Source organism: Phocoena sinus, chromosome 5 (genome assembly GCF_008692025.1).
Source record: "Phocoena sinus isolate mPhoSin1 chromosome 5, mPhoSin1.pri, whole genome shotgun sequence".
NCBI lineage: Eukaryota > Metazoa > Chordata > Mammalia > Artiodactyla > Phocoenidae > Phocoena > Phocoena sinus.
The window spans coordinates 38,745,414-38,764,710 of record NC_045767.1 but is presented as its reverse complement, the minus strand read 5'-3'; the positions used below and the strand labels follow the sequence as shown (position 1 = coordinate 38,764,710).

General features: G+C 40.7%; 1 protein-coding gene across 2 annotated transcripts in view; it reads left to right on the top strand.

The window, feature by feature from the left end:
- CLNK (cytokine dependent hematopoietic cell linker) overlaps window positions 1–18,989 on the top strand; it is a 187,962-nt gene extending 168,973 nt beyond the window's left edge. For both annotated transcript variants that reach the window (XM_032631759.1, XM_032631758.1), the window contains exons 17-19: window positions 3,418–3,495; window positions 7,805–7,960; window positions 15,604–18,989. In XM_032631759.1, the coding sequence (XP_032487650.1) occupies window positions 3,418–3,495; window positions 7,805–7,960; window positions 15,604–15,750 (381 nt within the window). In that variant the 3' untranslated portion in view covers window positions 15,751–18,989. The remainder of the gene's footprint in view (window positions 1–3,417; window positions 3,496–7,804; window positions 7,961–15,603) is intronic.
- Window positions 18,990–19,297: the final 308 nt, after the last annotated feature.

The following is a 19,297-nucleotide window of genomic DNA, read 5'->3' as shown; positions in this document are numbered from 1 at the left end:
CAATCATCTTGCAACATTACTTATTAAAGTCTTTCACAATAAGGCACAAAAAGACATGCTTCTTCTGGATCTCCATCCCATATCCTCATATGCTCAGGGTTCTGCTACAGAGCTTGCAAAAGATTTTAAGCAGAAGTAGAGTACATAGAATACCTCTGTGGTCAATTACTCATAATCCCTACAGCGTCCCAAGCGCCATTGGTTGTCCTTATATTTACATTAATTTTGACCTTAATTCTAAAAGATGTCTCATACAGTTAAGTTTGACTTTGGGGAATGTTTTGCACATAATTCTTTTGTTGCCCCTTCTTACAGACCTGGTTTCCTTTTCCTCATCATCTCCTTCATAAGCGCTGGAATCCCAGGGTCCTAACTAGATGTCTATCCAAAAGTTACATCCCTCCCAGAGCCTGGATTCCTCAAGCATGGGAGAGGCTTGCACTAAATAAGGATTGCCCTGATTTCAACTATTTGAACGCACCTTTATGATCTGTGGCCTGTCCATGTACTATCAATAATAATGTTATACTTAATCAAGTTAACTTTTTTTCATTTTATATCACTACTCCAAATAGAAAACCAGTATCACATACATATAAAGTAATCCTTTTTTTAAATTTATTTTATTTATTTATTTTGGGCTGTGTTGGGTCTTCGTTGCTACCCACAGGCTTTCTCTAGTTGCAGTGAGCAGGGGCTACTCTTCATTGTGGTGCACGTGCTTCTCATTGTGGTGGCTTCTCTTGTTGCGGAGCACGGGCTTTAGGCACACGGGCTTCAGGAATTGTGACACGCGGGCTTCTGTAGTTGTGGCTCGCAGGCTCTAGAGCACAGGCTCAGTAGTTGTGGCACACAGGCTTAGCCGCTCCACGACATGTGGGATCTTCCCAGACCAGGGATCGAAACTGTGTCCCCTGCATTGGCAGTGGATTCTTAACCACTGCACCACCGGAGAAGTCCCAGAAAGTAATATTAAAACTAATTGCAGCATTCTACTTCTAGCTATATACCCAAAAGAAATGAAAGCAGGGACCCAAACAGATATTTTTACATCCATGTTGACAACAGCACTATTTATAATAGCCAAGTGGTAGAAACAACCCAAATGTCCATCAACAAATAAATGGATACAGAAAATGTAGTAACATTATTCAGCTGTAAAAAAGAATGAAATTCTGACAGGTGCTACAACATAGATGAACCTTAAAAACATGATACTAAGTGAAATGAGTCAGACACAAAAGGACAAATATATGATTCTCGTTATATGAGGGTAAAATAAGTAAATTCATAGAGACAGAAAGTAGAATGGTGGTTACAAGGGGCTAGGGGGAGGAGATAATGGGAGTTGTTGTTGAATGTGTACAGAGTTTCAGTTTGGGATAATGAAAATATTTTAGAGCTGGATCGTGATGCTGGCTGCAAAGAAATGTGAATGTGCTCAATGCCACTGCATTGTATGAACAATTGAAAATGGTTAAGTGGTAAATCTTATGATGTGTATATTTTATCACATTTTTGAAAAAAATTTTATTGTAGCTCAAACAAAACAAGGCTATTAAATTTTAGCAGGAGCGGTGGGATAGGGAGGGTGGGAGGGAGGGAGGCGCAAGGGGGAAGAGATATGGGGACATATGTATATGTATAGCTGATTCACTTTGTTATAAACCAGAAACAAACACACCATTGTAAAGTAATTATACTCCAATAAAGATGTTAAAAAAAAAATTGTAGCAGGATGCCATCACTCGCTAATGAATCTCAGCATAAGGAGAGATTAGAAATACCAGAGAGATATTAAGGACAAAATAGCACCAAAATGAAATGCCCCTCTTGGATTATTCAAAGGGCTAGAAAGAGAACTGAAAGGGAACCACTTCCCACCGGCCCCAGGTAATTCAGAGTTATCTAATTCTGTGTTTGAGCAGCACCTAAACTCACCAGCCAGCACTCATGATCACACCTGGAGAACTACGGGGTTATAAAACCTCTAAGTGTCTTCCAGCTTGAACAAATAAACAAAATCAGAGTAGATGAAGCACACCATGACGGAGCCCTGCCAAGCCCCGGGACTGGCAGAGAGGCTCCCAGAAGCAGCAGACCACTATCAGCTCAGAGAGCTCCCAGTTCTGCAGAGAGATGCCCTTTGAGGGCACTTTCTCTGAGCTGCCCTTTGTTTCTGGAGCCTGTTACTTGGCTTTGCTGGAGTGGAACAGGTCCTGCCTCTGGACCTTCCAGCACCAACCCTCCGCTAGGGGTAGGGACTAAGTAAAGGAATTCATACCAAAGGAGGCCTCAAATAATAGGTGACTTTGCCCCAAAACTTGATGGAAGAGAATGGCAGAGCCAGGGAGAAGGAGAGTGAGGAGAAGGAGGGATTCCAGACAGGGGGCGGGGCTAGCTCACACCAAGCCCTGAAGCTGTGTGTGTCTAGACAACAGCAAGTACATCTGGCTTGTCCTCAGACTGGGGAGCGGGGCAGGGAGAGGAAGTGAGACTGGAGAGTTGGGAGGGAAGCTAACTCATGCCTTTCCCAGTGGCGCTCACATATGTTTGCTGTACCCATCATTGGAAGGATCAAGATTGTGCTGGGAGGACCAGGTACTTTGGGAGACCAAAGACCTGATGTCACATCCCTAGTTCTTGCCACATGTAACAGAAGTTGACTTCCTGAGCCTCCACTGTCCTGGCAATGCCTGCCTCACAGGATTCTTGCAGGCATGGACTGGGATAATGAATGAGGGATATCCTTGGAGACGTTGGACTCATGCAAAGGATTATTTAATATTATTATCCTTGGGACTCGGTAAAGGAATTGCAGATCCATGGTGCCTCTCTGACTGCCCTTTCTTCTCTCTGTTATGTGGATTTTACAATCAAAAGAAATAAATTAGTATAAATAAGGTAGTATGGCACAAGGAGAAAGCCAGACAGACTAGGGTTCAAATCCCAGTACTACTACATGGGACTTTAGGCAATTGGCATAAAGATGCTCTCAATCTGTACCTGTCTTCCCCTCCCCTGCTGTTTCTATGGTGCCTAGGGCCTCATAGGGATCATAAACAATATATATTCCACCTCAATAAGCTTCAGCAGGTACAGGTCCAGACAGCATTGACAGATAAATGGTTTATTATCCATTTTGAGTTTGGTGCCAAAGCACCTTTCTCAGTAGATGGAGTGACATTTCTGGTTACTCTCAATGACAGACAGATTTTGTCATGCCAATTTCATAATTCCTAAGCTGCCATTACTTTTTCTGTGTCTAACTCAAGATCTGGGGACAGAAATTTTATACTGCGTATCTCCCATAAATCCAACTGTGATTTGGCACTAGTGGAATAAAAACAAATTTTAATTAATAATTAATCATTTCCTTTGACCCTAAAATATTCATCATTTAAACCTGTACTGCAGGATATCCGGCACCACGAATGGTACATTGGAGAATACAGTCGCCAGGCAGTGGAAGAGGCATTGATGAAGAAGAACAAGGTAATGGCTTCTCCAGGGCCCATCACATTGTTTCTGTAGTCATCCTATGGTTTTCTGCCCATAGGTCACAGGATGTAACAAGCAGTGCACTTTGATGTAGTTCCTGCCTCACCCTGTATTTCTCAGTGTTGGAGAGGTTGTCGTTGAAAGTGGGCTTTCAAACAGAGTTTTATATTTGAGACTTGGTTGTACCACTTATCAGCTGCGTGACTTTCTCAAGTTCCTACATATCTGTAAATGCAGGTTTCTTTCTTTCTTAAATGAAAATAGTAAAATCAACCCTAAGGAACTATTTTGGAGATCAAATGTGGAAGCTGGGGTATAAATGGAGGTTGCAATGGAAGGTGCCATCCTTCTGCTTTGTTCAAATTTCATCTCCTTCCTACAGGTCTGCCCAAGGTACAGTTGGGTTTTTATGTCTCACTTCTTCAGGAAAGGAGCAGGGATCATGAATGCTGTAATAGTCAGTATGTGATAGGTTATGCTGTAGTAACAAACAGCCCTGAGATCTCAGTTGCTTAGCATAACAGAACTTTATTTTTTGTTTGAGCTCCATGCTCAAGACAGGTTTGGGTGGGTAGACCCACACTGCTAGAGGCTCCATCTCAATGTATGCTCACACCAATCACATACTGCCTCTCAACACATCCTCTCAAATTTAACATGCTGCATCTTTGCTCACATTTCATTGGCCAGAGTAAGTCCCATGACCAGACCTAACTTCAAAGAGGGTGAAAAAAGTACAAAGCTACATGTGACCAAAAAAAGAGGAAACCTGTGATATTTGTGATCAGATCAAATGACTACTGCACCCATCATCACAAATAGAAAATAGTTATTAAGCAACTACTCTACTATATGCAGAGAACTATACTAGATTGTTTAGAAATGGTAGAAAGGCTCTCAAGACTGATGCGACACCAAAACCTATCCTCAGCTAACCAATACAATGGTCACTGCTGAATCAGAAAATACAAAAATGAATGAGTTAGTTAATTAGTGGATGGGTGAATAAATGATAGGTCCTCAATAAATTTTAATAAAGCCTAGCTTTTAGAATTAATAGTAAAAAATTAAATAAGATAAATTATATGTAAGTTACTATGGTAAACAGAAAATGCTCCCCCATCACGATATATCCACATTCTAATCCCCAATACCTGTGACTATGTCACCTTATTTGGAAAAGGAATTTGCAGGTGGGATTAAGTTAGGAATCTTGAGATAGGGAGATTATTCTGGATTATTGGGGAGAGTTTAATATAATCACAAGGGTCCCTATAAGAGAGAGGCAGCAGTATCAGAGTTAGACATAGAGGACCACAGGTAAAGGCACAAGTGGTGGCTTCTAGAAGCCGGAAAAAACAAGGAAATGCATTTTCCCTTAGGGTTTCTAGAAAGAGCACAGCTTGGCTGAGACCTTGATTTTAGCCTAGTGAGACCCATGTTGGACTTCAACCCCCAGAATTGTAAGAGAATAAATTTGTGATGTAGTCCTTTAAGTTCATAGGAATTTGTTATAGCAACAGTAGGAAATTAATACAGTTGTTAAAGTATCTTGAACATATTAGGAATTAATGAAACTATGTCATTCTCTAGATAAGGAAACCGATGCTAAGGTTTCAATTACAAGGTAGAGAAAGTGGCAGAATCTATATTCATGATCAGTCCTCTTTTCACAAAATCACAGCTGCCTCTAGTAGCCACTAGAGTTCTTTACATTCTGGAAGGGGAGTCATAGGTGGCTGGGTGGTGCCTTGGCTGGAGCACCCTCCCTTCCCTCTCCCCAGGGAATCTCATGCACAACTGACCTCTGCTGGGTCTAATGGTGGCACAGTGGTGCCAGCTCCAACCCTGTCTCTTCTTGGCTAATCAGCGGTCGGTCACACTCTCTTAGCCTCTTTCCCAAGGGAAAATAGCTCTTAGAAGACCTGCTTCCAGGAGCCCCTGTGTGGACAGTACTAGAAGGGCAATGTACATGCCACATAATGTCCTTCCAGCTGTGTTTGGGCACTCTCAACGCTCCCTTGCCCCATTCTCTGTGCCTGTTTCTGCCTCCTCCCAAAAAGCACTGAGAAACAGAAACTCAGTTGAATGACTTCATATTTTCCTATTTTGTTTGTCTCAGTTCGTTTTGTCAAAACGTGTTTCCCATTTATGTAAGATAATTTAATTCAAATTGCAGGATTGCCCAGATTCATTGTGACAAACTCATTGCAGAGTCTAAGATGATAAACCCCAAAACTGGCCACATGTCTTGGCCTCCTCTTCCTTTGTGATCTTTGGCTATGTTCTGTGTTTGGGTCTTTTTTTTTAATTTTTTTTTCTTATTGAAGTATAGTTGATTTACAATGTTGTGTTAATTATGGCTGTACAGTAAAGTGATTCAGTTATACACATATGACACAAAAGAACCTATCTATGAAACAGAAACAGATTCAGGGACATAGAGAACAGACTGGTGGTTGCTAAGGGGGAGGGGGAAGGAAGAGGGATGGAGTGGGAGGTTGGGGTTAGCAGATGTAAGCTTTTATGTATAGAGTGGATAAACAACAAGTTCCTACTGTATAGCACAGAGAACTATATTCAATATCCTATGATAAACCATAACAGAAAAGAATGTGCTTGAGTCTTAAGGCTTTAATTACAGCTGAATGTTTTTGGCAGAACAGGTTCCAGAAAATTCCTTGAATCCACTTTATGTACTTGGAGGTTGGTATATTTATAGAAAGAATTTCACCTTGACTTTCAGGTATTCCATTGATTAGCTGTGATGTGTGAGAGGATCCACTTAGACAATTAGACCCTAATTCCCTTACCTGTAAAATGGGGATAAAATACCTCCTCAAATTTTACGTAAGGATCAAATGAAATGTGTGTAAAGTGCATGGCATCTTGAGAGCAGTTTTCAGTAAACCTTAGCTGCCAGCATCATCATGGCATCACTGTAGTTTTATAGTATTGTTTATAAATTTAATATACTTATAGTATTGTTATACAGTATTATAATCATTATTATATATGTACACATAATATCTATAAATATTAGTTATAGATATATATAAACATAGATATGAAATATATTCTATAGAGGAGATAATATATATAACAGTTATTATAAATATAAATCATATATAATACCTATCTATATAAAGAATAGATAGTAAGTACCACACACACCTAATTAGATTTATTCTTTATAGATTATTTACAACCACCTACACAAAAATCTATGCAATTACAGTTACAGATTTTTCAGTATTTTTCGTCATGTAAATGACACAATGTAACCACAAAACTAAGCCTTGTACGTGTGTGTATGTTTAGGAAGATTGCTCCATTTCTTAGCCTTTTACGACCAGACCTTCATCCTAAGCTGCTCTCCAGGGTGTGTCTGATTATTTTATATTATATTTATAGTTGGCCTATTCACAGCCCTCAGACTATTTCATACTGTTGACCTTCTTTTGGAAACCCTCGCTCTCCCCCGCTCCACTTCTATGACACTGAAGCTTCTGGGTTTCTGTCTGTCTTTGAGACATCTCCTTAGAATACTTCCTGTCTCTTCTTGCTTGCCCTGAACATCCTTTCACCTCACCTCAGCCTATATTTTCTTCTCCTTCATACAGTCTCTTCACTCATTTTGACACCAGTGACTTTGAAGCCCCACATCTGTTTTGGGGACCCTAGGCCTATATTGACATCTCCCCATGCAGAGTACCAACTCAAAGCCTCTCCTGCTCAAAGCCTGTGATGGCTCCCACTGTCTTTAGGATAATAACCTGAACATCAACAGAACAGGAAATGTGAACATTGGCAGATGGAGGGAGGCACCCCCAAGGAGGGAAGGAGAGGGCTATTCCATGCAGAGGGGGTGGCTTGTGCAAAAGCTGGGAACCCAAAAGCAAGATGGTGCCCCTGGGAAATGGTGGCTTGACTGGTGCCATCATCCAGGGGCTGGAGACTGCAGGAGTGACAGAGATAAAACCACAGGAGATGCCGGTGCATCTATCCTTGAACATTATGCTACGGTTGTCGGCATGTTGCTGAAGACAGCAGGGAATATTGGAAGATTTCGAAGTAGGGGGTGTTGTAATCTGACTGGTGTACTTCTCAGAAAATTAAGAACCCTTTAGACAAACTAAGCCTCAATAAATACTTACTGAATTAAATTGAATAAAGAACTGGTTTGCCAAAAACTAAAGCCATTTGGGAATCTCAGGCATACAAGCTTCACTACTGCCACAGTTGGGAGGTTGGATTCTGATTCTGATGCCTGAGAAGATCATTGTTCTTCCTTTTGCTTCAGGATGGCACCTTCTTGGTCCGAGACTGTTCCACAAAATCCAGGGCGGAGCCCTATGTGTTGGTGGTGTTTTATGGGAACAAAGTCTACAATGTGAAAATCCGCTTCCTGGAGAGGAATCAGCAGTTTGCCCTGGGGACAGGGCTCAGAGGAGACGAGGTGGGTATAACCCAATGACTTCCCTTTTCCAGGCTAAGGACAACAACACGGGGAGAACTAGGGGATGCTGGCCGAGTCACCCCCATATCCCCCTGACTGCAGCACTGGAAAGAGGCACCCTGGAGATGCAGAATGTAATCTAATCCTTCCAGACCCTTCCACAAGCATTCCCGCTCATGTCTTAGCTCATGGGGCTGGCAGCCAATCCTGACCCTTCCATGCACCCTCTATCCTGCTTTGCCCATGAAAGACAACTCATTCTGTAAAACACATCTACATTCTGCCTGCCAGAAAGCCTCCACTGAGCCCCACGTTAATGCCACACTCCTTCCCCACCCATCGCTGAACTCCCACTGCAGCCATTTCTGATGACATCTGATGGCATTAGGTAGGTGTGTGTCCCTACATTGAATATGACCTCGATCACAGCATCCAGTGCTACACTGAGCATGCCTGTGCTTGGTACACATCTGCTAATGGATGGCTAGGTGAAAGAATGACTCAATTAAAGCATTAATTAATAACTATAAATAAATCAGAGAGAACAGGGAAAGGAGATTGATTTTCACTGTGTTTATGCTAGGCTTGGTCTGTCTGCATTATCTTATTTTAACCCTCAACAACTCTTCGATATAATGGTCATCCCTATCTTAGATGTAGGGAAACTGAGGCTTAGAAAATTAAGTAAATGGCTAGAGATGCACAGGTAGTGAGAGGGCAAACAGAGGCTGGTCTTTCAATTCTTCTAGGAAGGAAGGAAGGAAGGAAAGAAGGGAGGGAGGGAGGGAAGGAAGGAAGGAGGGAAGGGAAAAAGGGAGGGAGGGAAAGGCAGAGTTCAAACTCTGTCACCATTTACTAAGTGAGTTCAGGCCAGTCACTTAACTTCTCTGAGCTTTAGTTTCTTCAACTGTAAATGTTCTTTTCAAGTCTAGACTTCTATAATTCAGTGATTCTCCCTTAGCATCTCCAGGCCTCAATTCTATCTGTTGGTATATATTATGGGCTGAACTGTGTCCCCCTCCCAAATTCCTATGTGAAAATTCTAGACCCCAGCACCTCAGAATGTGACCATATTTGGAGATAGGGTCTTTAAAGAGGTGACTAAGGTAAAGTGAGGTCACTAGGGTGGGCCCTGATCCAATATGAGTAGTGACCTTATGAGAAGAGGAGATTAGGACACAGACACACACAGATGTGAAGTCACAGGGAGAAAAGGGCCATTTATAAGCCAAGGAGAGAGGCCTCAGAAGAAACCAACCCTGCTGACACCTTGATCTTGGACTTCTGGCCTCCAGATCTGTGAGAAAATGAATTTCTGTCATTTAAGTCACTCTACCCCCACCCCGGTCTGTGGTACTTTATTATGGAGGCCCAAGAAAACTGGAACAGTATGAAACCAGAACTGTCACACAAATATCTATTGTTCTTCAATAGGTATCAAAATAAGGACTATTGCCAGGGCTACCAAAATGCTTCACGAAGGCATGTGTGTGAAGATTCCAGCTTAAACCCAGGGTCTGACCCAGAGTCCTTTTCTGAGACTCATATGTGGCTGGAGAGGTGTGGTCAGCACCCGCTAGGCTACCTACCATGGGATCAGTTCACCAGCCTTTGCTCCAGCCTGAGAATGTTTTGGCATAAAGGAGAACATGAGTGAATAAATAGATTAATACATAAATCTGTCAAATATTGCCACAGTAAGAAAGGGTTACAGCAAAACTAAAAAGAGAAGTAGCCAATTTTTTCTTTTGTGATGAGGATTAGTGAGTTAATGAATGTAAAACACCCAGAACACTGATTACTGACATATCGGTAAATGTTAGTTATGATTTCTTTCATTATTATCACTGAGTCATGGCAATAACTAAAACATGGTTCCCCTTAGGTCCAGATGTATATGGCTAATGGAATTTCCAGCTCAGTATCCCTTTATCCTCCTGTATTTTCTTCCAGCTCATAGACGTTCTCATTTAAAAAAAACCAAAAAGCTTTTTTCCCAACAAGCCATACTTTGGTCTGCTTATAAAAGAGAAGAAACAGTGACCCTGTGATAACTTCCTAATAGTGTTGAATCAGATTGCCAGCCAGTTCACTGCAGGCCTCAGCCGGTTGTCATAATGACAGCCCCTGGATTAGAACACCAGCTTTCAGGTGAGCTGCTCTAATTATTGTCACCAAGGACCCCTTAAGAATTCAAATGCCTATGTATAATTGAATCACTTTGCTGTACACCTGGAACATTGTAAATCAACTATACTTCAATTAAAAAATTAAAATTAAAAAAATAAAATAGACATCATTTTCCTAGATTTTTATACGTGTAGTATTTTTAGGCCAAAAATATTGTAACATTTTGAGATTTTTTTTCTCAATCTAAATAAATTTTCATTTATATAACCTAAAAAAAAGAAAAAAAAAGAATTCAAATGCCTATTTTAACACTTTTTGTGTTATTATGGAATTTTCTCCTCTCATGCAACCCCCAAGCAAGAGTCTCCTTTTCATATGTTTATTTAACACTTACATACGTCTATTATGCGCAGGCACTGTTCTGTGCAGTTAGCAATTATTAATTAACTTGATCGGTTTCATCCCATAGCAACCCTGTGGGGTAGGTGCTGTTGATACATTTAACAGATGGTGAAATTGAGGCACAGAAATGTGAAGTAACTGGCCCACAGCCACAGCTAGTACATGCCAAAGCTGGGGTTTAATATAGTCTGCAAAAATATTGACTTTCTCACATAGTCTCGGATAGCATCATAGCAAATGCAAATGATCCCCAGCCCATTTGAAAACAGCCCAGAACTTCAGTTGAAAAAAAAGCTAAGATTTCCATGGATCTTACTGTGTGCCAGGCCCTGGGTGAAAAATCACAATTTACAGGTAGTTCTTCCTGCCTCTCTTCTGAACAAGCCGTGCCCTGGTGTAAGAGGGGGATGATATAGATTGTTCTCAGCTCCTGTACACCTTTCACAGTTCGAGCCCTTTGCCTTGCTGAGGAAGAATCTCCCCTCTCTAAGAAAAGATAAAGAATTTGCTACAGCAAGTCTCTGCTAAACGCAAGCCAGGTACTAGCTACTTCATCTGGTGTTTGAATAAAGAAGTAGCATCTTAGTCCAACTCTGCAGGAGAAACGTAATGAGGCACAGGGTTTTCAAGGATAATTTTGATTTCCTGTGGCTTTTTGATTGTCTTTCAAACTTTAGACTTTATCCCCACATACAATTCAGTGACACCTATTCCAAGGGAGGTATTCTGAGTGTAAGATGAGATGCTGTAAAGAGAGTGCCAGATACATAGAGGCAGGTGCTAAGTATCATTTCTCTCTTAAATGATACCTTAAAGCCCTTTCACTGGGTCTGTGTGTCCCGGACACAGATGAAAAGCTCACATGGAGCCATGAGAGTTGCAGGAGAAACCTGGACGGGTCCCCTGGGAAGGCACAGCTTGTCAACACCTGTCACAAGCACAGAAGGCCAGCAAATCCACACGTGCCTGCAAAGAATGAGCCTGGGAAGGTCCATTTTGCTGTATATTATAACTTTGGGTCATTATGCTAGCCATGTGGCTAGAAACTCGTGTCTGAATTTAGATTCAGGGAGCACCCAGTATATTAGTTTTCTGGGATTGCTGTAACAAAATGTCACAAAATTGGTAGCTTAAAACAATAAATAGGTATTCTTTTGAAGTTCTGGAGTCTAGAAATCTGAAATCAAGGTATTGACAGGCCACCCTTCTTCTGGAGTCTCTGGGGAAAGATCCTTCTGGCCTCTTACAGCTTCTGGTGGCTGTCAGCAAACTGTAGCTTTCTTGGCTTGTGGCCATATCACTCTGATCTCTGCCTCTGAGGTCACACGCCTTCTCCTCTTCTCCATGCGAATCTACCTCTGTTTCTATCTTATGAGGATTCAGGTGGTTGCTTTTAGAGATAACCTAGGATCAGCCCCTCTCTCAAGACCTTCCTCCCAAGATACTTAATGTAATCCTAACTTTGCCATGTAAAGTAATATTCACTCTTTTGCTTAGAAGGTCATATTCACAGCTTCCAGAAATTAGGACATGGGATATCTTTTGGAGGCCACCTTTCAGCCCGGGTCTCTCATTTGTTCAGTTTTGGGGCCAAGCCTTAATTTTATGCCTACATTATGCTAGATTCAATGCTTCATTCTGAGGACACAGAGCAGAGCAAGGCAGAATCCCTGCCATCCAGGGGATACTCTGTTAATCTGTGCCCATCTATGCACACACCTATTTATCACCTGGTAGAACATTGGCGGCTCTGGACCAACCAGCAGGGCACCTGCTTGTTAATAACCTGCAGAGCTTTGCCTGCTGCCAAGTTTTAGAAATCACATTTGTCAACATTTCTGTGGAGTCTAGTAGAAGCGAGCAATTTTAATCGGACCGTTCCTTGTCCTGCAAATGTTTGTGATAAGTTGCTAAAAAATTATGATAGGCGTTTAGTTGATAAATTCAAGTTCAAAGACTAGGAAGCAGAGACAATTAACCAATGAGTTTATTTCTCACTTCCCTGGTCGGCTTCTCTCTCCTCCTTCTGTCTTTGCATCTCTCTATCTTCCTCTTTTTCTCTTTTCTTCTTTCACTCCCATGTGTGTATCCAAACAGATTGATTAAGCTTCTGGCAGTGAAACATTGCCTATCATTGGTATTTAGGACAATCACAAAAGGTTTAAACAAATTTTAAGATCTAGTATTAGGATGGTATTTGCTGTCCTCCTGAAAAAAAGGAATTTAATATAAAGTAAGACCTTAATTATAACCTTTTTAAAAATTATCTTTAGGATAATATACCAGTTGTTAGCCTATCACTAGAAGTCAGTAATAAGAAATGACAGAATAACTTATTTATTCCTTCCTTGCTTGCTTCCTACTACTTGTTAAAATTACACTTTCATATAAAATATCATCCCTGCAGTTATTATAAATAATTAGTATTGAGGTCACTATTTTGGGACCATCCTAAAGAAAACAGGACTGAGATTACAAAGCAAGATTAATCTTTTTCCCTCTAAAGATTAATCCCAGGATAGAGAATTTCCTTTGTGCATGTGGCTACCCGATTTTGTAGAAGAGTTCTGCATGGAAAATCTCTTTTCATAAATTATTTTTTGTTTCAAGTATGAAGAAAGAGAAAGAAAATTCTGTCCTTAATTTATGACTAGAAATGAAATACAAAAATGTCCTTCCTTTCTTCCTAAAGGCTTACAATGAGAGTCTATAAACTTCTACAGTGATTTCATGGCTCTTTCATCATGTTCTTGGCAAACTTGGAAGGGAGGAGGTCATAGCAATGACTGACATTTACTGAGCAGTCACTGCAGAAAGAGCTCCTTCCTAAATGCTGTGTAGGTCAACTCAATTAACCCTCACAATGACCCTCAGAGGTAGGTCCTAATATTACCATCACTGTTCCTAGACAGAGAAACTGAGACAGAGAGTGTAAGAAACTTGCCCAAGGACACATCGCTAGTGGGTGGGAAAGCCTTGCTTGGAACTCAGGCATTTGGGCTCCACAGCCCTCCACTTACAACTACTGTAGCAGAACAATTACTGTCCCTGCTGGACAACCACCTTACCTTAGCATCACTAGTATTGACTGTGTACTTACTAGGGGTGGTCAAATAGAAAACTCTGCCACAGATCCAGTATCGGGCTCAGAAGGGCAAGTTACTTACAGATTTAATCAGGACTCTTTTCAGATGAAAAGACAAAACCAACTCAATGAGCTTAAGGGTGTGGGCGGAGGTTTGTTGACTCAGTTCCCAAGAAGAACAGGAATGGAATGGATTCAGGGACTGGTCAATGTCAGGAAGGCCCCGGGAGGACTTTGTGAGGTTCTCAAGCCCCAGGTTGATTATTTCCACAGCAAATTAACCCTAAATGAAATGATCTATCTGGACAGGGAATTACTTTCTGTCTGCCCCCGCCTGAATGCAATGCATGAATCTCCATGAGGACATGGACCTTGACAATCTCATTCCCTCTTGAGTATTCCTCAGGCTTGCAAACATTTCTGTGCTGGGCAGAGGGAGGACGTACAAAACTAAAGAGAATCAAAGTCGTCCCCAGTGCAGCTCCCTCCTTCAGGCTGCATCATCTGGACACTGCTCTGTTGGAACAGTGGGTTCACAAGCCATAAGCAAAGCTGCATCAAGGAAGAAACTGATACACATCCAGAAAAAACAGATTGCATTCCTGGTCCTGCCCTCTGGCTGTGTAACAAGTGAAGCAAGTCACTCTTCACTCTGAGCTGCAGTTCCCTTGGCTCTTCAGGGAAGGTCCGTTCTTCCCTCCCTGTTCACTTCACAGTGTTGCCCTAAGTTACAAAAGGCAGGTCGTGCAAGCTCTTTCTTCCTGATCATCTCCAAATAGCCCCTTCCAAGAACTCAGCCAAACTCATCAGAATTCTTATCTGTGCCCACATGTTCTCAACACCTGTACACTTGTCTTCCTCTGCTCTTAGGATCTTTAAACCCACCTTGTCCACTTGACTCACCCAGAATGTGTAGCCCATTTCAAGTCTGTATCTTCCACAAAGCACTTCCTGATTCCCCTACACTTGAAATCATCTTACTTTCCATTAAATCACCCCAGCACTTTATGTGTACATCTCTAGAAACACAAAAGTGTAATGATTCACTGTCACCTCATTATTTAACAGAAGCCCAGGGAAGGAACCTAAGTTGGCCAAGAACTACCAGGAGCCCTGTGGTCCTGTGGTCATCAGTATTCTTTCTTTTCTTTTTTTTTTTAATTAATTTATTTTATTTTTGGCTGTGTTGGGTCTTCATTTCTGCATGACAGCTTTCTCTAGTTGGGGTGAGCAGGGCCTCCTCTTCGCTGCTGTGCGAGGGCTTCTCACTGCGGTGGCTTCTCTTGTTGCGGAGCACAGGCTCTAGGCACGCGGGCTTCAGTAGTTGTGGCTCACTGGCTCTAGAGTGCAGGCTCAGTAGCTGTGGCATACGGGCTTAGTTGCTCTGTGGCATGTGGGATCTTCCCGGACCAGGGCTCCAACCGGTGTCCTCTGCATTGGCAGGCAGATTCTTAACCACTGCGCCACCAGGGAAGCCCATCAATATTCTTTCTGATTAGTCTAGAATGCTTTAGAACAAGAGGGGTGTACAGGAGAGAGATTTCACCGCAGACCTTTCCCATTAATTTACGAAGTGAAGGTCAAGCACTGATCTTCTAGATTTTAGTATGTCACAGTTGGGGACAAGGTAAGGGAGGCACCAGGGATTCTCTGTGGCTGACTGCTGTGTAATTAACCCATCCGAACTGCTTACAGTAGGAACATGTAACCACAGAGTGGAGCTTGTCCAGTGTAACCTGAATCTGGTGAACATTCCATGGGTGGGAAGTTTCGAGAGCTGAGGAGGGCTCACTTTTGGTCACCTTCGTTACCTTAATCTTATCACTGATCCTTCAAGGGCTTCTTTGTCACATCCATTTAAAAAAAAAAAAAAACATAAAAACATTTTCTGATACCCCTTTACAATCTAAAAAACATTAAATGAGTTAACCTCTTCCCTAAATAAAACGAAGCATGTTAGGCCGTACTTTAATCGACAGACACAAAGGTACCTAAATTTTCATTAACTTTCTCTTCTGTGTTTCAGAAGTTTGATTCAGTGGAAGACATCATCGAATACTACAAGTATTTTCCTATTGTACTCATTGATGGGAAGGATAAAACTGGCATCCACAGGGAACAGTGTTACCTGACTCAGCCCCTCCCTCTCAACAGACACTTCTCATTTATGTAGCCTGGTCTTTGTTTCATCTTCAGTTCAGTGGATCCAATGCCTCTATCATTTTTTTCCTTTATGTCAAAAGATTATTTTCTGTGGTTTCAAGGGATTACTTCTCTGACTCTGTAGAAAAGAAAAACATTCTATCATGGAAATTGGAAAATCAATTGTGGTTTTGAAAGCTCTAATTGCAGAAGAAATATTTATAAGATGCAAAAATAAAAACTGGCTTTTAAAAAATATCTTCTAAAGAAAAAAACAAAAACATGGTCCTTATGCTCATGTTACAGATGAGCAGCAAAGGTTACAGGAAGCTATCGCTTCAATGTTTGCAGCTGGCAACTGACAGGTCTAGGTAAGAGTCCCAAATCTATCATCTTTATAGGACTTGGTGCTGCCTTTCTTTATTTCAAAATTGTTTGGACTTGTGAATTTACAATGTTTTCATGATTCCTTATGCTAAAGATGTTGGTGAATGTTAGCTCTATTTTATTTGTATTTCTGGAAATTCAATTTTAGGGAAGGATGTGGTATGGAAAAACAAATCACTTGTGAACACCACTTGAAAGACAAAAATCAGAAATATTTTTAGTATGGTGTGAAATGGCCATAGGACCATCTCCAGCTTACTCTGTTCAGAGTAGCTTTAAGCCCAGTGGAATTAGCAAATTCATAGAAAGGGAGTAAGCTTAAGCCTGAGTGAAAGTATAAATTTTTAATTCCATTTGTGGACTTCCATTCAAAGGAAAAGAACTGTCCTCGAATTAGTGCTAGTATCTTGCAGGAACTTTACACATGTCATGATATTGTCCCCATTCAAAGCTAAGAGGATTACATTTTACTCCTGTTTCACAACACAGATGAGGAAACAGGCTCAAAGACGTCATTGATCTTACTCAATACAAGAAGAGATCCCAGATTTTTATCCATGTGCCTAGTTTCATCCAAGCATATCTTCCCAGGTACATTCTCTGCCCTAGGGAATTTTATAATCAAGTTGAAAAGTTAAATTTAAAAGAGACAGAGAGAAACAATTTGAAAATGCCAATTTACCCACGTTAAAATATATAAATAAACAAACTCTTGTAGTGGTGTAAAGTTTAAAAACAAAAAAGTGCTGATTGAAATTAATAGTACACAATGATTTCAAATGTTTCCAAAGCCTACATGTGAAATATATGGAGTATTTCTGTAATTGTAGCTTTAATGCAGAAGTAAAGCCAGAAAGAATGAGAAGGCAAGAGATATCAATGAAAACGATACAAATGAAGCCCAGGACCAGCATAGAAACAGACTCTGCAGAGAGGACACAGGCTTGAGGGCAGAAAGAATATGACCCTCACCCTAAAAAGTTATTGAAAGATTACAGATGACTGATGCACTTCTCACCGGGGCCATGCCATTCAATGCTGTGTTCTCAAGAAATGTTTCAGAGTTTCCTCAGGCACTGTTGTTGTTAAAGTCCATGAACACCAGGTGGTGGTTAGCATTGTATGAGGCTTACGTTTTAAAAAATGCTTTATCACCTATTATTCATAAGTGCATGAGATGATGATAAAGGAAAAAGAAGTAGAGCCATCTTAAAATGCTCACAATGCTTATACATATGAAAATCTCTGGAAAGAAATATAACATTCATAATAGTGACAGAGGATTGGGCTTTGGGGGGCCACGTTAGTTGAGTCTTCCGGAACTCAGATGCCAAGACAAGAGTTACAAGTGCTAATATTTATTGGAGGCAATGCCTAAGAAAGATCAAGGGAAGATGGAATAGGAATAGACAGGAGGGCCTTCAGGCTATGATGTAAGTCTGACACCTGTGAGAGGAACAGGGAAGGAGAGAGGAATGGGCAGGAAAAGCATCAGACTGAGATGCGGCTCTGGGAGAGGCTTGGCCAGCCCATTGGTGAGATCCAGAGCAAAGACTGCACACAGAGGAGAGTGCCCCGTGTTGTACAGAAATGGCCAGGTCTTAGTCACCATTATGCCAAGTCATTGCCAGAGGCTGCCCAGGAAATCATGACCTTCACATGCTCTGGGAGACCCAGAAGGTGCTATAGCTGCAGGCCGACAAATAACTTTTTGATCAGCATTGTTCTTATTTCAAGAGAGATTCAAGGGGCCCACCTCCACGTCCGCCACAGTGACATTCTAATTTTCAGTGTTGATTGTAATAAGGACATTTTGCTTGTAATTGATTACTAAAGAATAAAAATATATAAATGTCAATTGTACTTGATTTTTACAACAATTCTGTAAAGAAGGCAGGGCAGGTATTCATAACCCATTTTATAATTGAGGAAACTATGTCTCCTTGGCCAAAATCTTAGAGTGACATACTTGTGGCTGGAACCAAGGTCTGCATACACAATTTTTCTGTTTAGTGTCTAGATGGTCATTGAATCTGTAATTGAAAGTCCAGTGATTTGGGCTTGGCATGCTTAAATTCCAAAGAGTTTTAAGCCCTTTTCAGCCATTATTTCATTTTCAGTTGTAAAGTGTCGCTTGCCTAGGTTCAGTATAGTAGTGGAATTTTACCTTTATCTGATTATAGCATCTATTCATTCAAGATATTTCATTTGACTAAATAACTTCCATTCTGGATCAGTTTATATCTCCCTCATATTTAATAATATCTTGTCATAAGCATTTGTTTGTGTACTGCATATGTATTCATTACTATGCATTCTTGTAGATATTAGAATAATAGCAGTGAATTAAGTGGGAGAAACAGACAACAAATAAGTATACAATGAATAAGACAATCTTAAGTTGGTTTCCCATTACTTTGTTGTATTTCCTTAACACTCATCACTAAGTGCTTGTGAGTAGGGCCAATACTAGATATTTTGATGAAGCTCATTGAATTGGCTTTAAAAAGTTTTGAACCAGAAAATTTTTAATTTTCCCAAAGTTACTTGGAAAACGGCCTCTCTTGGGGGTATGTGTGTGTGAATAACCATGTCATAGCTGAAATCAATTAAATCTTCTCTTCAAATTACTATAGAGGAATCAAATTTTACCCCATTGCCAAATTTAGTTCATTGCCGTGTGTGTGTGTGTGTGTGTGTGTACACATACATGCATTTTTTTACAAGATAGTCTATGCAGTATATGATTACCACTATATTTCTGTATCTACTTTTTTATCCTGAATATTTGTTCTAGCTAAGCACATTTCCTTACTTTTTTTGCACATTATGGCTCTAACTTAAATGAAAGCAAATAAGTAATTAAATGTCATAATATATCTGAAACTGAGTATTAAAATAAATTTAAAATACAGTTTAATTTTGTTTGAGTCATGCTTTATTACCTCTAAAGCCCTTTTGAAATCAAATTTTGGGTTAATTTATGACAAAGTTTCTTGAACAATTTTTGACATACAAGCATATGCTGGATTTGGGAGATAAAGGCCAAAAAGACCCAATCCCTGTGCTAGAGAGCTAAGAGCCTAGCAGGCAAGATACACATATAATTAAAACCATGCAGTGCAGAATAATAGATTTGGTAATTCTCTCCGTTGTACCACCATCGCATTGGTAGGCCTGGATGTGTGGGG